This window comes from Salvia splendens, chromosome 8, assembly GCF_004379255.2.
Source record: "Salvia splendens isolate huo1 chromosome 8, SspV2, whole genome shotgun sequence".
Taxonomy (NCBI): domain Eukaryota; kingdom Viridiplantae; phylum Streptophyta; class Magnoliopsida; order Lamiales; family Lamiaceae; genus Salvia; species Salvia splendens.
Window position 1 is genome coordinate 12,238,445 of NC_056039.1, and position 24,811 is coordinate 12,263,255.

The window sequence follows — 24,811 nt, forward strand, 5'->3', positions numbered from 1 at the left end:
TAATGTGTTCGTGTCGTCTTCGTGTCTGAGGGTAGCGGGTCGTGTTCGTGTTTGAAGTTTTCTTAACGGGTCGTGTTCGTGTTTGTTGTTATCGTGTTCGTGTCGTTATCGTGTCGACACGATAACGACCCGACACGCACGATTTGTCACCCCTACCTAATACTATATCGCATTTTTGTGATAGAAAATTTGAATAGTTACAAGTTACCTAGGAGGGGCATTTAGGTAATTTCGGAAACAGCAAAATTTGTGAGATGCTATCGAAACAGATAGGAAAATGGAGAAGGACAAACGTACATGAAGTGTTACCACCATCCATTGAAATAACCAGAAAAACAAATCCTACTCAACAATCAACAACTGGCCGATCAAATGGTTTCTTTAGTCTCCTATTCCATCTTCTCCAAACCCCTTTCCCCAATCTTGCCAAGAAATGCGCCTTCTCGCCGAAAGAAGAGAGCTGCTGTAGCTTGTTTGCAGCAACAAAATCCAAAAGATGAAAACTTGCGCCACCGGAGAGCGATTCTTTACATGGGTTTTGCTGCAATCCCCCTTCTTACTTTGAGGGCCGATTCTGTTCAAGGACTGCCTGCAGCAGGTCACTCACTCTACTATTTTAAAATGTGTTGTATTTGAAGAATATATTTTTTTCGCTTTATTTTGTGTGCGCCAAATTAAAGCTGTATGTTTAGTGTTTGTACTGCGCGGTATGTTTTTGATGTAGTGATTTGTGTTTAATCTGAATTTGTTATTGGAATGTTTTTAATGTATATCAGCATTCTTGTTGGTGGTATATGAAGGTGCATTCTGAAAAAAACAGCAAAGAAGGAAACGAAATTTGGAATGATTTTGAGGTCGTCTATAGAAATTAGGTATATTGCTATAATTTGGGTCCTTTTTTTTTATAGGAAAATGAATAGAAATTTAAAGGTCGCATGTGGACTTGAACCCGAGACCTTTGTCACAAGCATTAACCACTCTACCACTAGGCGTTGCAACTCACACACTCATTTGGGCATCTTAATTATAGTTAGTTTCTTTTGAGATGAATTTCTTTTTAAGGTGATGAAGAAGGTTTTTGTTCAGGAATAACATTTGCTACTCTATTAGTATCAGACATTCAAGATGCACCACGTAACGTTACTGTCATTATCATCTTCTTTATGCAATCTTGAGTGGATTACGGTCATGTTCAATTGTTTTGGTCATTTCCTTAGTTAGATTGCAATTTCTTGGTTAATCTACAGTTTGAAGGTCTGTTTCTACGAGACAAATATCTGAGGCTTAAGATAACGCATTACCTAACTTTGTTCTCCTTCACCAAAATATGCGAAGATGACTATGTCTCCTTCTCATTTTATTATATTGAAGTATGATTCTTTTATGGTTAAAATATTTGGAGATATATACTTCTCTGAGCTGTTGTACTGACTATGACTCTGTTCTGGTTGTTTCAGTTGAATCCGAGACGAGGAAAGTAGATCAGAATCTAGAAGAAGAGGTCTGGTTCTATGCTGAACTGTATACAATGATTCAAGTATTGATTAGCATATCTCTAGTTTCATTTTGTGCTAAGTTGCATGCCTCTTGTGCTCTGTAGTCGGGGCAGCAAAAGGCGTCTTCAAGCCCGTTTCTTTCACTTCTCAATGCACTTGGATTTCTGGGGTCAGGTGTCCTTGCTGCTCTCTATGCATCACTACAGAAGGAAAAGGCCGCTGCAGATGCAAACATAGAATCTGTAAGCCTCTCAGGTTCTTGGTTGTTGCTTGTATAATCCATGGTCTTTGTCTGGTAGTTTCCCAAATTCTCGTATAATAGAGAAATGAGTAGTTCCTTTTGTTGAATGTTAATTTTCATGTGCGTAGCTTAATGTCAAATTAAAGGAAAAGGCAGGTGCTATCGCTTCTCTGGAGAAGACATTCGAGTTTGAGATATTGAATGAGAAAGAAGCGCGAAAGAAAGTACTCGCAGAAGCAAATGAGGAGAAACAGTCCTTAGTTAATCAGTTGGATGTTGCAAATGGTACAATTACTGGTCTTGGAAAGGATCTGCAAAGAGAAAAGAAGTTTGTTGAAGAGAAGAGATACGAGGCTGAGCGCCTGGAAGCCAGCCTCCGTGAAGCAGGCATCGAGAAAAGAGAACTGCAAGACCAGCTGAAGGAAAAACTCGACTCCCTAGCTGTCTTGGAGGAGAGGATAAACTTGCTCTCTTCAGAGGTCAAGGAGAAGGAAGAAAATCTGACCAGCGTTAATTCTAAACTTATTGAAAAAGAAAAAGAGTTGGAACAACTGAGCTCTGTTTATAAGCAAGCTCAGGATCAGATAAGTGGTTTAAATTCAGAGATCCAAAACCTGAAAGATGAGATCTTGGAGAAGGAAAAGGAGTTGGAATTGAAAAACACAGCATTAGATGGTCTGAATGCCGATTTATCTTCGTCACGTGCTGAGTTGAATGGGTCTAGGAAAAAGCTCGATGCTCTTCTGAAGGAATACAATGAGTTCAAGTCGTCTTCTGAGAAGAAGGCAGCTCTAGAGGCCGAGCTACTAAGTGAAAAAGAAGAAGCTCTTCAACAACTTGAGGGCAAGCTGAAGGTTGCTTTGGATGATGTGAGCAATAAAAAAGTGCTGATCTCTGATTTGACGAATGAAACGGAGAGTTTAAAAGAGCATCTGAAAACTGAGCAGAAAATCGTTAAGAAACTTGAAGAAGAACTCAAAATTGCCCAGGAAACTCTGGAGATATCGAGAGATGAAGCATCTGGCCTAGAAAAGCAGTTGCATGAGTCGAGGCACTTGTTTTCGGAGCTTGAGACGAAGCTCGTCAAGGATCAGACTGAGTTGCGTGAAACTAGATATTCACTACAGAGGGATGTTGATGAGGCAAAACAAGGTGCTGAAACGTTAGCCGGAGAGTTGAAGTCAGCTAGGGAGCTCCTTGCTGAATCGGAGAACAATCTTCAAACGGTCTCCCATGAGCTGGCCTCCGCAGTGCAAAAATGCGACAGCTTAAATCAAGAACTCGTGGCTGCCAATGAGAAAGCTGAAACTGCGGTTTCTAATCTGAAAGAAGAAAAGAATGTCGTGTCTTCATTGAAAATGGAGTTGAAGGATTTGGAGAGGCATGTTTCCGAAGAGAATGAAGCACGGAAAAGTCTTGAGAGGGATCTCGAAGCATCTGCTAAATCACTTGATGAGATAAAACAAGAAGCATCACTGCTGTCAAGAGATTTGGAGCTTTCTAACTCTCGGGTTTCAAGCCTTGAGAATGAAAAGGACGCGCTTGTCAAGTCCCTTGACGAGCAAAGGCAGGTGTCTCAAGAGGCTCGAGAGAACATGGAAGACGCCCAAAACCTGGTTGTGAGGCTTGGGAAAGAGAGGGAGAATTTAGAGAGCAGAGGCAAGAAGCTAGAAGAGGAATTAGCTTCTGCCAAGGGAGAGATACTACGGCTAAGGAATGAAATCAGTGCATCAAAAACTCCGGTAAATGATCAAGAACTCGTAGTGGGAAGAAACTCGGCTCAGAGAAAAGTCAGCTCATCAGAAACTCCAGTGAAAGATCAAGAAGTCGAAGTTGGAAGCAACTTGAGTGTAAGCAATAACAGCTCGTCACAAACTCCAGTGAGTGATGAAGAAGTTGAAGTGGCGAGCAAAGCTGCTGCTCCCACGAAGAAAAGTACTCGGAAGAAGAAAGTGAGCTCGAGGAAAGTAAATTCGTAGTTAACTATATGCTTCTAAATTCGCAGGTTTGCTTCGACATTCATCATTATTTGAGATTGGAGGGTTGTGGTTGATTGTGTTCAAGCTGTATACTTGGTAGATTTTTAGGGAAGTATGATGATTGAGGGAAGGAAAGATATAATGATGTTGTTCATTTGTATCATTTGTATGTAAAGAGAGTAGTCTGGTTATGGTAATTTTGAGGCATGCTGAATATACAGCTCATCATATCCTGGTTATTTCTTGCGACCCCGTGTGTGTGAGAGAGAGAGATGTAAATTCACATCTATTAAAAACTTAAATCCAAAATCAAAACACAACTCTATATTGGCATTTAATCTGAGCAAGAATTATGACAGACATCATAAGGCTCCGTCTTCATACAATATTTTGCTAGCATGATGTCTAATGAACAGCAGCAGGCGGTAGCCTCACCTTCGTGAGTTCAGCGTCTCGTTGCAATCAGACATCTGTGTACATTGAAACAAGAATATGTTCTCACATTGCATAATTACAATATTACATAGCAACAGCGTCAAAATAGTAGCCGTGCAGTCTCAATGTCCTATAAATGGCTCTATTGATTGAAATGTGTCTGAATCCCAGTGAATTTGGGTGTTCAGACAAAATGGATACACATTAAAGTTATCAAACTCAGCAATTTCCATGTATTTCTAATCGATGGATGGACTGGATAGAAGAAAGGTCAAATTCATGCAATGTCGATGGATAGATCAAACTAATGCAATACGCTGGCCCATTTAATTATGGAAATGATGGGAGCGAAATTCGAATCTTCAGATATATATTTGATGTCTCTAGACTGGATAGAAGAAAGGTCAAATTCATTTAGCCAGTTCCCATGATCCAAATGAGATGAGCCCTTTGCCCATTGCAAAAGCTTTCTTACAGAGTCATCCTTAATGCACTGCATATTAAGACACTGGCATGAATACAGTGTGATGTACAGAAGCAAAGCACTTCAATAAAAAATTGTTTGTATCCTAATAATTTGAAACTAATATGATAAAGTTTCAATCTTTGCTTTCAAGAAAAATGGTAGCCTCTGAATGGGCAAATAAGTTAGATTTTTTAATAATATCAACAGAATGAACTGGGTGGAACATGATACCTCGGTCTAAATAGAAGTCAGAATAGCTACACTGCTATGTACAGACGCTGAAGTTCGGGTCTGCTACTCGGGAATGAAAGTTAAAAATTGGTTTGAGGAAGTTCTGATGTCTACATTAGAATTCCAGGATTTGAGGATTTAGTTATTAATATTATTATTACTTTGATCTTTTGTGTTTGAGCATGCTGTTTGATTTACTAAGATTTGTTAGATGACTACCATACTTTTTACATACTGCAACTACTCAATTAGCTGTAAATGTTCTATAAATCTTCAATAGTTGATACTATGTCAGTGGAGGTGGAGCGGCTCAGAATCATATAGCATTGAACTTGAGTGAAACCAAAACAAATACATCAAAGAACCAAATTTAAGCAGAAGGCAGATGAGGTCCTAAAAGACATTTGAACCGAATCTGGCTAAATATAATTACTGCTTAGTAAAAAGCATTTCGTCCAAAGAGAAGAAGCTTACTTGATCTGTATCTTCCAACTGGAATGTCTCGTAACTCACGTTTCTTGCACAAATGTTCACCTAACAGTACCATCACTGCTAAGCCAGTAATGTTCACAACCCACCAGGTAATAGTTGAGGGCCAACCTCCATACAACAAGCAAATGAAGAGATGTATGATGTAAACAGTAGAGGAAAAATCAAAGCATTTCCTTGTTCTCTCAACTATATAAACAAAAACTCCAGCTCTGCTTCAATAGAAAAACACAGTGATGTTTAGAATGAGATTTTTCTGAAATCCCAAGTCCGAGTCTATAATATTCCACATCTAACACGAAGGTCATACTTTAGAAGGAAAATCAGTGAATAATAGAGCTTTATGGAACACTAAATGTGTAACAAATGAAGCCAAATCTTTGATTAAGGAAACATTATGCTGCAAATATGACATATACACATGAGAAGATTCAATAAGCAAAGTATCTTTGTTGATTATGAATTTATGTTCTAATAATAAACTTATCCACAGGTAATAGCTAAACAAGAGTCCAAGTCCACAGGAAATTTGCAAAGTACTACTCTAATCAATCGTGTATTTCCTGCACAGTTCAAGGTCAATTTTTTAGTTACTCAACTTCTTAAACATGGTTTAAGTGTGATGTAAACTTACAACATTATCCCTATAGCCTAACAAAAAACCTAAGAAAATAACATGTGGAAGAGGCGAAATGATTCTCTACAGCAGATTAATTTGAGAAACAAACAATAACATGAGGAAGAGGCAAAATGATGAAATCGGGGAAGAAAATGAAAGTAGAATGGAAAAAAAAACTAGGACCCACCCGGCAATAGAGGTGAGAAAAATGGAGGCGATAACGCACCATCCAGTGGGGGCGGAAGCAGTAACAGTGGCGAAATCGAAGAAATAGACGAGGCTCATCTTGTAGACGCGGGGAGCGACGAGAACCGAGAGGCATAACCCTAGGGTGAGGTAGTACAGACATTGAAGGCACACAATTTGCGCCACTATCAGCCACGGGTCCCACGCCGCCGCGCCATAGAACATCACTAAACTGCTTCGTCCAGATACAAGGAACCTTCAATTCAATTCTTCTCCAAATTGATATGATCCTCAATTCCGCTGCGCTCGGTGATGGTTGAGCGAATTTTTGATGGTAGTAAATGCAGGTAAAAGAAAATATAAATCACGACACAAGGAATTACGTGGTTCGATTTACTGAGGTAAATCTACGTCCACGGGAAGAAAGGAGGGCAAGATTGTATTGCTTGATCTGGTTTACCAGCTTACAAATACAGACTTGCTATATGATATTTGATGTCTAGAGAGCTTTTTCTCTTCTCCCTAGTCTATCTGATCTAAGTTCTATTTATACATTGAACTAAGATCGTGGCTTGCATCACCACTAACTAGGTCGTGGCTTACATCATCACTAATTAGGTCGTGGCTTACATCATCACTAATTAGATCGTGGATGTCGTGGAGGTCATGAGATCCTGCATGGGTCCACCACTAAATAGATCGTGTAGTGGAGGTCGTGGAGGTTCTGCATGAGTCCACTATCTCCCAGTTCGGTCGAATACTGAGACCGAACTGCTGAACTATTGCCGAGCAGCTTTTTCCGATCTGAGAGTAGAGCTTGATTGGTCGGCTTTTACCGAGCTGTAGGCTGGGGCCGAACTCTTTGGTAATGCCGAACTGATACTCTTCCTTGGGCTTTGGGCTGATGGGCCGTCACTGCTATTGGGCTTGTTTAGTACGTACCCCATCACTACCCCCCCCGAAAAGCGAAGTGAATCACTTCGGCGAAGCGAGTCACTTCGGCATTCTGGATAAAGGTACGGGGGAGGCTGACGTCAGGGGACGTGCCTTGCGCGTGACTGCATTAAATGCGACAGTAAAATCCGGCCGTTGAATCCTGAAAAGGTGGGATTCGAAACGGTGCGATGATTTTGAAATCTTCTCCGAATCTGATAAATACGTCCTTTCTTCATCAGTTGAACACTTTTGCTATTGCTTCTTCTGCATTCTCTCTCTTTTGCGTAAAAATTTCCTTCCGCTTTCAAGAATTTCTTCAGACTTTCAAAGAGTAAGAACTATGTCTTCTTCTTCTTCTTCTTCTGAGTCAGGTAGCGGTAGGAAAGGGGATAAGGGATCTTCTAGCCGGAAAGAATCCGGGGAGAAGACCGTAGAGTATTTTCACAGCATCTTGAGTAAGGATACTGTGATATCCCTACACGAAAAATATTTTTTTCCTGGGGGGAAGGTTGCGATTCCCGACGACCTTCATAGGGCTGACTCGCCGCCGGAGGGTTACGCCACCGTTTATGAAGCCGGCTTGGAATGCGGGCTTCGTTTCCCTCTTCCCCCTGCCTTTGTAGAGCTGCTAGATTTTTTTCAACTCCCTTTAGGTCAGGTGACTCCGAACTCTTGGAGGCACTTATCGGCCTTTGCTGCCGAACTGCGTAGGCTAGATAAGGATCTGTCTCTGAGGGCAATCCTTAATTTCTTCCAGTTTAAGAGGAAGGGATCTTGGTTTTACTTGATCCATTTACAGCCCTTTAGAGCCTTTTGTAAAACCAAATGGCCGAAATGGCAAAATCGCTTCTTTTTTTATAATAGGACTTCGGCTTCGGACTTTTCCTGGAGAGGGCCGAAGTCCGTTATTCCTCATCCTCGGGTAGAACCGTTGGACGAGCTCGAGGCCGAGCTCAATAAGATTCCCATGATTAGGAAGCAGTACTCGGAGTCTGAGCTCGTCAAGGGCGACTTCGTGTTCGACTCCTCGTCTTCGGACGAAGAGACTGAGGGTGAGGATTTCTTTTTTATGCATTACTGCCTTGACGACGAAAACTAACCTTGTTTTCTTGCTTTTTGGCAGTGAACTTGCTAAACAAGCTCGGTCGCAAATCCTCCGAATCTAAGGAACCGGAGAGGCCGAAAACCACCAGCTCGGCGTCTGATGCCGAGAAGAATCCGAAGAGGCAAAAGACCTCTTCGGATCCAAAGAAGCCGGAGTCGACTTCGGCAAGGAGGAAGGGGAGGATTCAGAAACCCCCAAGAGCGCCAGAGAAAGACGTGGTCTTGGCGCCTCCTTCGGAACATATCTGTGAGCCCTTTTTATGGCCCACGGACTTCGCCGAGGTGAATTCTCTTCTTGATTTTCTGGCCTTGCTTTTTTCCTGTATTTTTTGTGGCCCCTCGGTTGACTTTTTCCTTTTTCCATTTTCAGAGGAACGATATGCTCTCCAAGCTCGTCGCCGTTGAACTCTCCAAAGCGTCCAACGATTATGCTGAGATGCAGAGGAAGTTGGCGGCTGCTCGTCACCAGGCCGAACAGGCTAAGGCAGACTTTGAGAAGGCCAGAGCTGCTAGGATCTCGGCCCAGGATGAAGCCCAGTTTGCCAAAAACCAGCTCGTCATCCAGCGAGAGCAGACGAAACGGAGGGATGCTGCCGCCGTGGTTGCCCAAGGGGAGGTTCTCCGTGCTTTCGCGGAGAAACTCTTTCTGAGCAATCAATTTTCGGCCTTTGTCGGTGATCTGCTGAAACTGATGACCGATAATGCCGAGCAGGGGCCCGAAGTCGTCCTGCCGCTGTACGGCCGAGAGATAGCAGCTCGTCTCCAGAGTCTGCCGCTCCTTGAGGAGCTTGCTTCGTCCTCGGTCTTGCTTTCTGCTGACCGAGTTCGTAGTTGCCGAGCTGACCGGGACGAGAATATGGAGGCTATCTTTGCCTCCTTAGGGCCAGTTTCACCCGCTCCAATTTTCCACGGAGAGGGTGAGACCGAGCAGCTTGATCAGCAGACCGGAGACAGGCAGGCCGAGCAAGAGGTGCTGCTGATTGGTGATGGGGGCACCGAGCAGGCTGGGGGGAGCAGGGAGGCCGAGGCTGAAGCTGAGGCAGACAAGGAGAAGGAAGCTGAACCTCACCGAGGAGCCGGAGACGAAGCTGGCGGAGTATGATTTCGTCTCCCTTCTCTTAGTTTAGTTTCTTCCTTCTTGTAAAATGGCCTTGAAGCCCTCCTTGTGTAAAAATTTTTTTCTTATGAATGAAAAAATTCTTCTTTCTGCACTTGTGTCTTCGTATAGCTTTTCGTACTCTCTTTTACTCCTGTTGTGGTTTACTACCTGCTCAGTAAACTGAAATGCCGAACTGACATAGGCTGCTTTGTATTCTTAACTCTTAAGGAGCTGGAGGTACTTCACTGGAAGCGGCTGTACTCTTCCGCTTTAGACGAAGCTGAGAAAAAAGCCATAGCTGACCAGATGAAGAATGACGAACTCTTGGCTTGTTTAGTGAAGCTGGAGGCCGACAATAAGGACTTAGAGTCCGAAAAGAAAGATCTGGAGGCCGAACTGAATACTGCCGTCGCTGAGAGGACTGCGTATGAGGATTTCATCTGCAGGCGCGGGGGAATGACCATCTCTGAAGTTCAGGAACGAGTTGACGAACTGTGGGAGGAATATCATGTACTCCGGAGGAACAATGCGCTGGAGAGCTCGGCTTGCCAACAAGTCGTGAAATCATTGCGGCGCTGGGCTTCTCGGTACGACATCATTCTTTCCCGGCGTCCCTCAATCGAGAGATTCCTTAGGCATTTCCCGCCAACAGATGCTCGCACTCCAGCTCAAACCTCTGATTCACTTGCTCAAAACCCTACTCCAAGTCAGCAACGAACTCAGGAGCAACCGGAAACGTCAAGACGAGAACGGACTCAGGAGCAACCGGAAACGTCAAGACGAGGACGGACTGAAGTTCGTAGAGGAGCTGTGATTATGAGTGAGCAAGATCAACAAATGATTCGTGAAGAGACTCTTCGCCGCCGAGGTGCTAGAGCTTCCCGGGCTCAGGGAAGAGGCGGTAGGTCGATTAGAGCATCTCGTCGACCTGCTTATTCTTCAGCTGCCCGGAATGACCGAACTCGGCTTCACGAGGATTTTGTGAATAGATGGCTCAACTTTAGCAACCAGGGACAGTAGAATAGTCCTTTGTAATGGCGTAACGCCTTCTTGTAGGGCAGCAGAATTATATGCCGAACAAGATTTAATAAATGAAATTTTCATTTCGCTTCTATCACTGCGTATTTACAGCTCAGCGAAAAAATTTCATCGTGCTCGTCCTCGGTCTTATGAAGTAAACTTCTTTGACCGGACTCATCCTCGGTCTTATGAAGTAAGCTTCTTTGACCGGACTCGTCTTTGGTCTTATGAAGTAAACTTCTTTGACCGGACTTGGTCCTCGGTCTTATGAAATAAACTTCTTTGACCGGACTCGTCTTTGGTCTTATGAAGTAAACTTCTTTGACCGGACTCGTCTTTGGTCTTATGAAGTAAATTTCTTTGACCGGACTAGGTCCTCGGTCTTATGAAATAAACTTCTTTGACCGGACTCGTCTTTGGTCTTATGAAGTAAACTTCTTTGACCGGACTCGTCTTTGGCCTTATGAAGTAAATTTCTTTGACCGGACTTGGTCCTCGGTCTTATGAAATAAACTTCTTTGACCGGACTCGTCTTTGGTCTTATGAAGTAAACTTCTTTGACCGGACTCGTCTTTGGTCTTATGAAGTAAATTTCTTTGACCGGACTAAGTTTGTGTCCTAATTTGGCGAGTTTTATCGCGTGGATCGGACTTTCCCTTGTCCTAATTCGGCGAGTTTTATCGCGTGGATCGGACTTTCCCTTGTCCTAATTCGGCGAGTTTTATCGCGTGGATCGGACTTTCCCTTTGTTGCAGTTCGTTTCAGACGAACTGCTTGTTTCTTAAGCTGAATTGTGGTCTTGTATCCTCCTTAGAAGCTTGGACTCACAATCGTTGGCTTATACATGTTCTAAAAAGGGGATCAGCCTTCGAAGAATAAGATACCTCAGTAACATTTGTAAGAGACGACACACACATAGACAGACAAAACGCACATAGACAAACAACACGCACATAGACAAACATGAAAAACAAGTAAAAAACAAAGAAAGCACATACCCCTAGGACCGAACTAGACACAAGACTGACTGACCGGACTGTCTCTTACAAATGGAACTTCTTGAGATTGGAAATGTACCATGTTCGGGGTACTTGTTCTCCTAACATGTGAGTCAATTTGTAAGACCCTTTGCCGAGGACTTCTGATACCCGATATGGACCTTCCCATGTGGGTTCGAGTTTGCCCAGCTTTTCTGCTCGGCTTACTTCGTTGTTTCTCAAGACGAGATCTCCCACTTGAAATTGCAGCTTTTCACCCTTTGGTTATAATACCGGGCTACTTGCTCCTTGTACTTGGCTGCTTTTATGCAGGCCAATTCTCTTCTTTCTTCGGCCAGATCTAGCTCGGCTCTCAGTCCGTCATCATTCATTTCTGAGGAGAAATTTAGAGTTCGGGGACTGGGTACGCCGATCTCAACCGGAATCACGGCGGGCGGGCGGTTTCTCAGGATTGAGACGTGGCCCCAATCGGTCTTGCACCGGAGTCCTTTGAATCCTTTCAAAAGGAGTTCGGCGAGGATGTCCCTGATCGCCAAAAGGAGTTCGGCGAGGATGTCCCTGATCGCTATGATCGGGCTTCCTCCTGTCTCCTCGGGATGAGCTGTCTAAAGACCGTTTGCGACGGTCTGCCTCATCGGCACGGGAGAACTGGTCCGCAATGTCCCACATCTCTTGAGCTGTTTGCGGACTGCATTCCACGAGCTTTCTGTAGAGAGCTCCGGGCAAGATTCCATTTTGGAATGCCGAAATGACAAGTAGATCATTGAGATCATCTACTTGTAGGCATTCCTTGTGGAACCTCGTCATAAAGTCGCTGATCTTTTCGTCGCGACCTTGACGTGTAGAAAGCAGCTGAGCCGAAGTGATTCGGGCTTCCGCTTTCTGAAAGAACCTCCTGTGGAAAGCATCCATTAGATCTCGGTAAGATCTAATGCTGCCTTGGGGGAGGCTATCGAACCACCTTCTTGCGTTCCCGATAAGCAGCTCGGGAAACAGCTTGCACATATGGACCTCATTGAGACCTTGGTTCGCTATATTATACTGATAGCGTCCCAAGAAATCATGAGGATCCACTAACCCGTCATAAGTCATCGACGGAGTTCGGTAGTTCTGTGGCAAGGGAGTTCGGGTGATATCGTCCGAGAACGGAGTCTTCAATGCTCCGTACATGGCGAACCCGACATCTCTTCGGTATGGAGGAGATGGAGTTCTCCTGTGATTCCGGTACCGAGGAGGAACAGGAACATGTCGGGGTTGAGGATTCTTCTTCCTGGAAGACACGGCACTACTGCGGTAGTGACTTTCATGTCTGGATGAGGAGGGAGAATCCACCGTTTTCGTCTCCGGCTTTTGGCCCTTTTGCAGGAAAATTAAGAACTCTTCCTGCTTCTCGGCCAAAAACAACTTGACAGCCTCGTTCAAGTCGGGCTGCTGGGAAGACTCGGTGCGATGAGTCTTTGAGCGGCTTGTTCCTTCTCCGTGAGAACTGGAAGTAGATTTCTCCCGAGGCTGTTTTCCAGACCTGCGGGCTGGACTAGCTTCCTCATGGTTATCACGGACGGAAGCACGGGTATTATGTGATCTGGTATGCATTTTTTTGGTGGAAGAGGATCAAAAACTCGCTTTTATCACAGATTTGGTTCTCTGTTTCCCACAGACGGCGCCAGTGATGGTTGGGCGAATTTTTGATGGTAGTAAATGCAGGTAAAAGAAAATATAGATCACGACACAAGGAATTACGTGGTTCGATTTACTGAGGTAAATCTACGTCCACGGGAAGAAATGAGGGCAAGATTGTATTGCTTGATCTGGTTTACCAGCTTACAAATACAGACTTGCTATATGATATTTGATGTCTAGAGAGCTTTTTCTCTTCTCCCTAGTCTATCTGATCTAAGTTCTATTTATACATTGAACTAAGATCGTGGCTTGCATCACCACTAACTAGGTCGTGGCTTACATCATCACTAATTAGGTCGTGGCTTACATCATCACTAATTAGATCGTGGATGTCGTGGAGGTCATGAGATCCTGCATGGGTCCACCACTAAATAGATCGTGTAGTGGAGGTCGTGGAGGTTCTGCATGAGTCCACTATCTCCCAGTTCGGTCGAATACTGAGACCGAACTGCTGAACTATTGCCGAGCAGCTTTTTCCGATCTGAGAGTAGAGCTTGATTGGTCGGCTTTTACCGAGCTGTAGGCTGGGGCCGAACTCTTTGGTAATGCCGAACTGATACTCTTCCTTGGGCTTTGGGCTGATGGGCCGTCACTGCTATTGGGCTTGTTTAGTACGTACCCCATCACTCGGGTTTAACCACCAAAATGCAAAATAAATACTAATTGCAACTTTTTTGTGATGAAGAATCTTAAATTCAAAGATCAATTTGCAGTATAGATATAGTTTTATTAATGAAATTTAAATTTAATAGTAAATGATTATTACTACATGTCTTCTATTATTTGTCCACTTTTGTCATTTTTGTATATCCCCCATTAATTATTGACTTTTACTTTTTGACGTAAGTCTTACATTCCATCCGCATTGTATTATAAAACTAAGTTATATAAAAGTGAAACTCATATTCACAACTTTTTCAACTCAATTTTCTTTACATTTCTTAAAATTCGTGTCAAAACCAAAGTGGACAATTAATGGGGGACAGGGGAGTAAAATTTTAATTCTCATAACATAATAATACCCTTCCATCCGTGAAATATTGTCTATGTTTGCCTCAGTATAGATTTTAAGAAATGTGAAGAAAATTGAGTGGAAAAAATTAGTGGATAATCCTACATTTATATTAGTTTTATAATAGAATGTAAGTGTAATGCGCTAGTGGAAACTGATATTCATTTTTAAAAAAAGAAACAAATTACTCCCTCCGTTCCATAGTAGTAAAGTCATTTTGCCATTTTGGTACGTTTCATAGTATTGGAGACATTTCTCTTTTTAATAAAAGTCAACACATTTATTCTCACTTACTTTACTATCTCTTACTTTATTCTCACTTCATCTCTCTACCTTTTCCATTTTCTACTTTATCATTCATTTACCTAATCCACTTAACACAATTTTCTTAAATCATGTGCAAAAAAGAAACGTCTCAACTACTATAGAATGGAGGGGATAAACAATAATATTTTGGAGTATTAGCTTTATTTAATAAAAAATTATCCATTACTAATTCTCATAATATGAATTTATTTCAACAATACGTGCTTCTTTGAGTTTTGAGATTTTGAATCTAGAGAGAGTGAGCGGAAGATTTTAAATTATGTATTTTTAAATTTTTTTAGGATTTTAATTATGTGTTTTTTTAGAATTATAAGTTGTAATATTATTTTATTTAATGAAGTGTGTTTTTATTAATTGAATTTGTTGGAAATAAAAATAAAAAATGAAATTGAATGAATAGTTAAGGGATGAGATGGTTAATAGACAGTTAAGAATGCATGTGTTGTCTCTTAGTTAAGAGATGTGGTGAAAAGTATAATAGAGAACATGAATAATAAAGAGATGAGACGGTTAAGAGATGGATAAGAGACAAGGATGCGGATGACAAATTAGTATATGATGGTTCCCATTCCGCGAAGGCGAAGCAGCTGAGCTCACGCCGCCAATGGCATTCTTCGCCCTCTCCACATGTTTTCTACTCTTTCAACCCCCTTTAAACCCTCTTCCGTTTTTTTGGTGAGTATTCTTCCCTCCTCCGTCAGGTCTATGAGGTTATCAGTGGTTGCTATGGCTCCCGATGAAGAGAAGATGACCCGCCGTTCGCCCCTCGACTTCCCCATCGTCAGTATCGCTCTTTCATTTCTCCAACACCTTATGTGCTTGCTAATTCTTATTTTCTTTTATAAGTTAGTCAAGTACTTAATATTTACTCTAGTTTGTTGGGTTTTAGCTCATTTTTAAAGATATTTATTTAGGAGAGGAGGATGCACATTTTTAATTGATCTTTGTAATTGTTCATTACTTGAAATTAAATGCTGCCATTTGCTATTCAGCACAGTAACATACTAATTGTTACTAGAATGTTTTTTATTTGATGCCTCCTCTTTCCTTAGGAGTGGGACAGGCCGAAGCCAGATATATTTCCTCAGTTCAGTCCCATGAAAACTCCACTACCCCCACCAATGCCAGCTGATCCTCCCGAAGAAGATTGAAGAAGAGAAAAAAGAGGAAGAGGAGGAGAACGAGGACGAGAATCCGGACAAGGAAGACAAGTGATTATCCTTTCTGGTGCAGATTATTTTTGAGCGACGACGATGATGATTGGTTTCTGAGTGCTGAAGATATTGGCTATGCTTGTTATCCTTTGTGATTACGTGTTAGAGCTCGTATGTGTCTCTACAAAACACATTATATTCTTGTTCTTACAGTAGAAGAAGATATGTACCTTTTGCTTAACCACTTTTACTAAAGTCAGAACCTCCTAATTCTCCCTTGCCTTGTGTTTGTAACTAAAAAAAAAAGGTTGATAGCAAAATGAATCATGGCTTTGATGCATGACTTGTAATATGATAAGAGCTTGTAATATGATAAGAGCAGAGGATGATATCACTTACGAATTGCGTCCGTGGCGGAGGAGCACCACTGACACGGTGACCCCAGCAACGGCAACAGCAACGACAACGACGGCTCTCAGCTGCAGAGAATGGAGGTTGATTACAATCTGGGCTCATATAAATGAGCTGCAGAGAATGGAGGTTGATTTCAAACTGGGCTCATAGAAATGATAAAACATTGAGAACTTGAAACTCAGCTCTAATGCATATTTTCAGTCATAATCTGTAAATCCGGTCACTGAGAGACTTTCGGCCTTAATTTTATCGAGCAAGATTGGTCGGATTTACCCAAGTGTGGGTGTAGTACTCAAAATAATACTCCCTCCGTCCCAGATAATTTGGGTCAGTTCGACCTGGCACGGGTTTTAAGAAATGTTGTTTGACTTTGATTTAAATGAATGTAGGTAGTGAAAAGGGGTCCCACCTTATTTCTTTTTTTTTCTATTTTTATTGAAATCTTGAATTAGTGATGATTTGAGTATAATTAAAAAAAATTGTTTAATTTTTAATTGTAATTAGTGTTATAATCTGCACAAAATACAAATTTGCTGCTCAATTCTGGTGCTCAAAATTCTGCTGCTCAAAAATTCTCAAAATACAAACCGCACAAAGTAGAAAACAAACTGCCTTTTTCATAAATAGGTTGCTGACTCAAGGAGAGTTTAATTAAATTACATTTGGGGATTTTTGGGAGCTAAATCCCAAATCCCACAATCCTTAAAACAAATTTTTTGGAGGGAACTTAGGAGGGAAATCCCAACTACCACTATCTATAAAAGGACTACCAACACAACAAAAGGAGAGTTTTAAAACAATTGCCCTCAGAAAATTTTCATCATAGGGCTATGGAGTCTGCTGCTGGAGACATTGCCAGAGACATAGACTCACGCATCATAGGAGTGGCCACCAAAAATCTGGTAGCTCAACGTCTGTTACAATCGAGCCATTTAAGTAAAGTACCATATGTAGGTATTGTCAAGGCAACAAAGGAATTTGGAGTGAGCAGGAAGACAGTGCATAGAATCTGGGCAGAGGCCAGAAAACAGATCTAGAGTGGAGTACCTATCAGCATAAGAGATCGTGTTAAAGGCTTCAAGCGGAAAGATGAAATTCAGCTTGATGTTAACAGAGTAAGAGCTCTTTCAGTCCTTGAAAGATCTACCATCTGCAAGATGGCGGCCAAGCTTGATTTAAGTAAGAGTACAGTAGGCAGGATGGTGAAAACAAATCATCTCAGGCCACACACAAATGCTGCGAAGCCCCCCTACTTACTGTCTCAAACAAGTTAGCAAGAATGAAATGGGGTCTCATTCATGTTCAGCCTGTGATGTACAATGGTATGCTCAAATATCTCACAATGCACAATGTAGTGCACATTAATGAAAAATGGTTTTTCATGACTAAGAGTACGGATAGATACTACCTGCTGCCAGATGAATATAGATCATGTAAGTCAAAGCGATTCATCACAAAGGTAATGTTTATGTGTGCTGTGTGTAGACCATACTTTGCAGAAGATGGAGATGTCATATTTGATGGAAAAACATGCACCTTTCCATTCACAACAAAAGAGCCAGCAAAGAGAAAATCCAAGAACAGACCAAGAGACACCTTAGAGACAAAGCTCATTCAATCAGTGAATAAGGCAGTCATGAGAGAATGCCTTATTCAAAAGGTACACTGTTTTTTATTCCATTTTTTTATCCACTGTAACACATTACATATACTCCAGACCTCACACAAGCAACAATGATGCAGATCATACCCGCAATCACGGCTAAATGGCCAGAGAATATAAGCAAGGAGATATTCATTCAACAAGACAATGCCACACCTCACATAATGCACAATGATACAGAATTTCAGTCAGTTGCAAACATAGATGGGTTCAAATTCCATATCATTTGCCAACCAGCTAATTCCCCTGACTGTAATGTGTTGGATTTAGTTTTTTTCAGAGTCATCCAGTCTATACAAGATGACAAATTGGCTAGGGGAGTGGATGACTTGTTGAGTAATGTGCAAAGCTCTTTTGAAGAACTTAGTGCACAAACACTTAACAATGTTTTTCTGACTCTTCAAGGTTGTTTAACAGAAATTTTGAAGGTGGAAGGGGGAAATGGCTACAAAACTCCACACATAAACAAAGACAGGTTATCAAGGCTGGGGATACTTCCAAACACTTTGGAGGTTGAAGAACATATTGTGAAGGCTGCAGTGGCATACCTCCAACAATCAGAAAATGATGTTAGCACATCATACGACATCTCAGGTATCAGTAGAGCTGTAGGCTTCTAAGTTCAGCAAGTAGGAAGCATTTTTTGGCAATTGGGTGTGGAAGCCTCAAGATTAGGTGTGGCTTATGCTATCAACTGTTTATTGTCATATTTTGTAAAGCCTCCGAACCTACATATGTAGGGGTGGATTCTAAAATCCTAATCCCTCATAAACTTGTCATCATAGGGCAGCCTCCAAACCATACATGTGTAAGGGGTGGCTTCTAAGGCTGCCTAACTAACAAAACAGCCTCCTAACCATGTAAATGGGTGGCTTTTGTAATGACTGTGTATGATTTACGAAACATCTTCCCTCATATATTGGTGTTTATATCAACTCACAAATAAGCCTCCTAACCTAACAAGAGGGGTGACTTAGTAATCAACACATATCAGTAATAGCAACACACAACAAATCATCATAGGGTTATAGAGTCTGCATTCCCAACACATAGAATTTGTATTACATGTAACAGATCAGTTAGCAGCAACACAATTAGCATAATTTCAATATCAGCATAGGACATATCACATGGAACAATCCCATATCAGCAATTACTAATGCACACATCCGCCAACCCACACACACATAAACACCAACAACCACATCCTCCCCCCAAACAAACAACCACAACCTCCAACCCAACATCAAACCACAGCCTCAAACCCAAACAAACAACCACAGCCTCCAACCCAATCGAAAAAACAAAATTTGAGGGACAACATACTTAGATTAAATCTAAAATCCCAGGTAGCAAAATAGCAAGCATCTATCTCTTCAAAGTTAGAATACAAGATGGGGGGCTTGAGCTGGATCGGTGGGGGAGGCTGGTGGACCGTGGGAGGGGGTGGCTGGTGGTGCATGACCGTTGTAGGGGGTGGCTGGTGGTGGTGGCCCGTTGTAGGGGGTGGCTGTTAGTGGTGGACCGTAGTAGGGGCAACCACAACCAACGTAGTCGATGACGGAGTGAGAAGGCCAAACATCTACGGGAATGAAGGAATCAAGTTGGGTTACAGGGACAACGGTGTCAATTAGGGTTTCGGCGATGAAAGAGTCGTCGATGGCGGAGTCAGAACCCCACAGATGCTCCGACGTGTCTGGGACGACGAGATCATCCAGATCGACCGATAAAAACCCAGGAGGAGAGTCGGGATAAGCAGCCATCGCAGTGAGAGCTCTCGAAGCCTAGGGTTTCAGATTAAAGTGAGGGCGGTGAGACGATAGAGGCAGTAGAGCTAGTGGAGCTGGATGTGGGGTAGAGGCAGTGTGTCTATAAATTGAGGGTTTTCGGAGGAGAAGACAGAGGCAGTGGAAATTATGGAGGCGTCGGTGTAGATCTAGGGTTTTCAGGGGGAGTATTTGGAGTGAAAGGGGAGTCAATTTGTGTGGGTGTCGATTGAATGAGAAGAGTCGATTGGGTGGAGTTAATTTGGAGGGGGTGAAAGAAATAAATGTGGGTGGTGGGGTGGACGAAGACTTAATTAGGATGGGAGTAATTTTTTGCCATAAATGGATAAATTTGAAGTGAGAAAAATTATGTGGGACGGACTGAAATGGAAAACTGAGACGAATTATCTGGGACAGAGGAAGTAGTAATAATAATAATAATAATAATAATAATAATAATAATGGGCACTTTTTATCATATAAATATCCTTATGAATGTGCGTGCCCTTTTAAATGACGAGAATAACCCTTACATATATATTGACCTTTCTCTTGGAAAAGAATTAAGTGAAAAAAAATCTGTATAATTGTTGCAGCTAAAAATTTAGGACGTAGAAACCTCGTGGTGAGGAACACAGTGAACACACACACAGACGCAAAATCCATCATTTATTGGAACACAAGTATAGAAATTTGGAACTAGTTAATTCAATAATGGACAGACAAATCCTAGCTTCGTCGTCTTCGTCTACTAGCGGTAATTCTGCCAATCCCCCGCCGCCGGAGGATGCGTGGTTCAACACTTATCTGAAGCTAATTCCTCAATGGCAATCTGTTCACATGGTAGGTAATTGGTTTTGGGGCTTTTCCTTTTTTCATTTTTATTTTTATTTTTATTTTTTTGGAGGGAAGGAGGGATAGAAATGATGTGCTGAATTGAGGGAAATTTGTAGTACTAGTATTCTGCATCGATGTGTGTGTGCATTTTGAACAATCTGTACCTGTTGGTAGCTTTTTCGTACTGTTGAAATTGCGTTAAACGCTCTTTCACTTTCTGTTAGTATTTGTTTCTGTTGGTAAATTCGAATATTTAATCTATCTTCAATCTAACAGCTGAATTTTTTAGATGTTGGGCTAATTGATGTTTGGAGAATCCCATATTTATCAGTTTGGTTGTTACGAGAGGGGTTGAATTTGTTGACTGAGCTGTCTAGGAAGCATAATTCTTCTTGTTTACAATTTCTTCACATTCTGGCTCTCCCAGTATGCAGGAGTTGACTGAAATTAACAGTTTTTCGATTAAATATTAACTTTTCTAATTAGTTTACATCAATTGGATAAGCTTGTGAAATATTTGGTGTTGCTTCTTAAGTGGGTTTCTTGTGAAATCTAAACATATGTTTGCATATAGATGTAGGAAAACACAAGATTGATAGGGCTTGGTGATTCTGTGGGTATTAATGTTCTTAAGAAAAGTAGTGAATCCCTAAAGGCAAAAGATCACACCTCGATTTTTTATTTTCCTACCTTCAAATTATTCCGCAAAAGAAGTTGGAGTTTCAAACCCATTCAAATCAAGAACGGATATTAAAATGACATTCACGGCCTAAATGTTTTGGTTGTTGAAACTGAATTACTTTTAGCAGATCAAAGCCTAGTTGTTTTTAGTTGAAACTGGTTATCAAAAGTTATCCTTATTGGATGCTCCCAGCTTTCGGCCTAATGCTGCAATTGTGCTTTTGTGGTTTCTGATAGGAGCTGATCCCAGTTGAAATATCTAGAGTTAATCAGATAGATGCTGGAAGGCTTGACGTTGAAATGTCAGCCATGTTAAAGGAACAGTTGGTTAAAGTTTTTTCTTTACTGAAGGTAAACATCATGCTGTTAATTGTGTTTTCTTGGACCAGAAGCTTTGATAATTAATTGACAGTTCACAGGCATTTGATTTTCCATTCCCTTTTTTGGGGTTAGCCAGGAATGCTATTCCAATACGAGCCTGAACTCGATGCATTTCTTGAGTTTCTTATATGGCGATTTTCAATATGGGTTGATAAGCCTACACCTGGTAATGCTCTCATGAACTTGAGGTATAGGGATGAACGTGCAGTTGAGCCAAGGGTAAAAGGTCAGTGGCTATTTACTTGTTTTCTTCTTCCGGTACTTTATCTTGTTCTCAGTATCCTTATATGGTGATTGTTCTCAGTAGCCAAGGGAAATAAATTGGTGACTAAATGCTTCAAGATATTGGAGAAAGTCACTTATGTTATGAGAAGTAACGGTGTTATGTATTACAAAACCACAAATAACTTCACCCTGTCCCTCGGGCATGTTAAATAGTTGTGGCAAGATTAGTTGTGGGAATGGATCAAGTGGCAGGAGATAGGAAACATACCTGTCAAATAGTTGTGGCAAGATTAGTTAAAGAAGCTAATACATTGTGTGACAAAATATGTGCAAATGGAAATCAATAAAATGTGCCTTTGTTTGTATCCACTTAGATATATCCATACTGTTCTTCATATATTTGGTTGGCGGGCAGGAGAAATTATTCAAGAAATGAGGCTTACCTCAGTACATGTTTTATGTTTTTATTTTTTTTTCATATTTGTCTCAGTGTGGTTGCATTTATATTAAATCTTACTTTCGTCTTCTGGCATTCTATTTTGTACTAGCAATTTATAAATGTCTTAGGAAAGAGTCAGAACCTTATAGTAAGTACATTGACAAGGTATACAAAATTTCAAAGTTAGCTAGTTTCTTCTACATTTTGGGGAAAAATAAATCCTATAATACTCTCTTTAGAATAATCTATTTGCAAAACCTTGTGATACTAAATTATGTATACATAATTGTGTAGCTAGTGATAAAATAGCGCCTCATCAATAAGTTTAACTACTAGCTAGGAAAACCTTATATTCCTTTTGCCCCTTTGAAGCAGGGCTTAGAATTAATCTTTAGTAAGTGTTAGTTAAAGCTGACGTGTTGAACTTAGGGGTTTTGTTGTCTCCCATTCTTATAAAATACATATTCAGTAACTGTCATGCATTATGCCTTTGTGTCTTAGAGAGGAGAGGCATTGGAAGTCTTTTAATCAGGAAAACGATAATTGTTTTTTTTCTGCATACCCTTGGTGTTCTATTGAATTGCGGATCTTTTCCTATAATGCCCGAGGCTTTACACTTATGCTTCTATATACATTCTTATAGTTAGAATGGGGCTGGAGGGGCCAGGATTAACTGTTTCACAGAAGATCTGGTACTGTATAGCAACTGTTGGTGGTCAGTATATTTGGGCCCGACTTCAATCATTTTCTGCTTTCCGTAGATGGGGTGACACTGAGCAGGTGCTTCTTATATCTGCAAGATTTAATTATAGTAGTGTACTAGTGTTGCATGATATGCAGTGCGGATGATATATGATGTACTTACGTCTGAATGCACTCGCTCAAATAAATGGAAGTCACCCTTTTCGGAATAATGTTCTAATCATCTCCTTTTTCCAGAGATCACTAGCTCGTCGGAGTTGGTTTATCTTGCAACGTATAGAAGGATTTTATAAAGCTGCATCCTTTGGAAACCTGCTCATATTCCTTTTGACAGGAAGGTAAAATTATTCTTATGCAGCCTTTGTATTTTTCGTACAGCTCAAAGAGAATGATTTGCTTTAATAATCTTCTTTGGTACCTGAATAACATCATAACTTTGTGGTTGACTGAAACACTGAGTCCAATAGCACTTTGTTCTTTTGTCCGAATGGTATGTTTGAATAAAGCTTGAGTCTTGCAGATTTGTAAATATACAACTGTGAAAAAAACTTAACATGGACCAATCTTACCTTAATCGCAATTGGTCTTACCTTTATGCAGGTATAGGAGTCTTACTGAGAGAGCCTTACGAGCGAGACTTGTCTATGGAAGTCCTAATATGAATCGATCTGTGAGCTTTGAGTACATGAACCGGCAGCTAGTGTGGAATGAATTTTCGGTAAATTCTCTCCATCATTTCTTGAAAGCATTTGTCAGAAACATTATTTGGCAAAATTTGTTAAGATGCTATATGGAATAAAGCACGGCCATTATGTGCAGGAAATGTTGTTGCTGCTTCTTCCACTTCTCAATTCGTCGTCTCTCAGAAAAGTTCTCCATCCATTCTCAAAAGACAAGTCTTTAAACTCAGAAGGGGATGATGCTTTATGCCCCATTTGCCAGACAACTCCAACCACTCCATTTTTAGCTCTTCCGTGTCAGCACAGGTAGGTTGTTTCTGCATCCTTCCTTCCTATTGCTTTATGCACGTCGATCTTCTTGTTCACAAACATTTCCAACCTCAATCCTCAAGTGAGGGCTAGAGAAGTTTCTCCTTACTATATAGCTTACTGTCAGGTATTGCTACTATTGCCTCCGAACAAGATGCGCATCCATGTCTTTCCGGTGCTCCAGGTGTAGCGAACCCGTTGTTGCAATGCAACGACAAGGGGGGACTGTCTCCAGTGAAACTTGATGAAAGAGTTACAAAAGGTGAATGAAATAGAGAAGCACAATTAGAATCATGTACGGTGTTGGAAATTAAGGAATATTCATTTATAAAGAAAATTAAGAAATATTCATACTAGTGTTGATCAAATGGAAGTTGCTAAGATCATTATCCAGACAATGATTCTGTACCATGTTTGAGAGAGAGATTAGGTGTCTCACCCTCACACTTGTATGATGTACTATAAATTTATAATGCAGCTTCATTGTCTAATTTCTTCCATAGTTTGATGAAAAATCTGAATCCAAGATCAGTTTATGTTTATAATAACCAAAAAAGAAATTAGCTAGTAATTATGTTTATCAGCCCATTATGTATTTCCCTCCGTCCACCAAGATTGTGCAATGTAAGCTATTATGAGCAAGGTTTTCTACAAATGCTACACTAATGACATAATAGAGCGTTTCAGTTTAATATGCACAAATATATCAGTTTCTATCCCAAAATATATAAGTTCTATGTAATTTCTATATCTATTACTCCATCCGTCCATGAAAAATAGGACACATTGTGAATGACATAAGTTTTAATGTGAAATTGGTAAAGTAGGAGAGAAGGGAAAAAGTAAGAGAGAAGTAGTGTTAGTGGAATGTGAGGTCCATATATAATTAGGTCATCCGCAACACTGTCTCTTATCCGTCTCTTAACCGTCTCATCTCTACACTATTCATGGGCCCCACTGTACTTTTCATCCCATCTATTAACTAAGAGAAAACACCTACAACCCTCCATCTCTTAACCATCTCATCCCTTAACTACTCATTCAATTTCTTTTTTTATTTTTATTTCCAACAAATTCAATTAATAAACACACTTCATTAAATAACATAAAATTACAACTTAAAATTCAAAAAAAAAACACATAATTAAAATCCTAAAAAAATAAAAATTACATAATTTAAAATACAATTTTATAGAAATTATAAAAACTACTCCGCCGGCGAATCATCCCCCGAAGGCGGTG

General features: G+C 40.9%; 3 protein-coding genes across 4 annotated transcripts; 2 read left to right on the forward strand and 1 right to left on the reverse strand.

The window, feature by feature from the left end:
- The first annotated feature begins 291 nt into the window (after window positions 1-291).
- On the forward strand, window positions 292-3,955 carry LOC121744745 (MAR-binding filament-like protein 1-1). The gene is made up of 4 exons (XM_042138363.1): window positions 292-598; window positions 1,458-1,501; window positions 1,601-1,738; window positions 1,866-3,955. The coding sequence occupies exons 1-4, from the start codon at window positions 373-375 to the stop codon at window positions 3,714-3,716; spliced, it is 2,259 nt and encodes a 752-aa protein (XP_041994297.1). The 5' UTR covers window positions 292-372; the 3' UTR covers window positions 3,717-3,955.
- A 34-nt stretch (window positions 3,956-3,989) lies between these two features.
- On the reverse strand, window positions 3,990-6,479 carry LOC121744746 (protein SYS1 homolog). Of its 2 annotated transcripts, none has more exons than XM_042138365.1 (3): window positions 6,144-6,479; window positions 5,323-5,549; window positions 3,990-4,186 (listed from the first exon to the last, which is right to left on the reverse strand). In XM_042138365.1, the coding sequence occupies exons 1-3, from the start codon at window positions 6,365-6,367 to the stop codon at window positions 4,179-4,181; spliced, it is 459 nt and encodes a 152-aa protein (XP_041994299.1). In that variant the 5' UTR covers window positions 6,368-6,479; the 3' UTR covers window positions 3,990-4,178. The 2 variants fall into 2 exon arrangements, with proteins under 2 accessions (XP_041994299.1, XP_041994298.1); XM_042138364.1 differs by lacking the exon at window positions 3,990-4,186 and adding an exon at window positions 4,196-4,644 and having other exon boundaries at window positions 6,144-6,478.
- A 13,414-nt stretch (window positions 6,480-19,893) lies between these two features.
- On the forward strand, window positions 19,894-24,060 carry LOC121743612 (peroxisome biogenesis protein 2-like). Its single transcript, XM_042136944.1, has 8 exons — window positions 19,894-20,158; window positions 21,071-21,184; window positions 21,287-21,440; window positions 22,522-22,658; window positions 22,818-22,918; window positions 23,181-23,298; window positions 23,400-23,566; window positions 23,697-24,060. Exons 1-8 carry the CDS (start codon window positions 20,030-20,032, stop codon window positions 23,812-23,814), a joined length of 1,038 nt encoding a protein of 345 aa, XP_041992878.1. The 5' UTR covers window positions 19,894-20,029; the 3' UTR covers window positions 23,815-24,060.
- The last annotated feature ends 751 nt before the right edge of the window (window positions 24,061-24,811 follow it).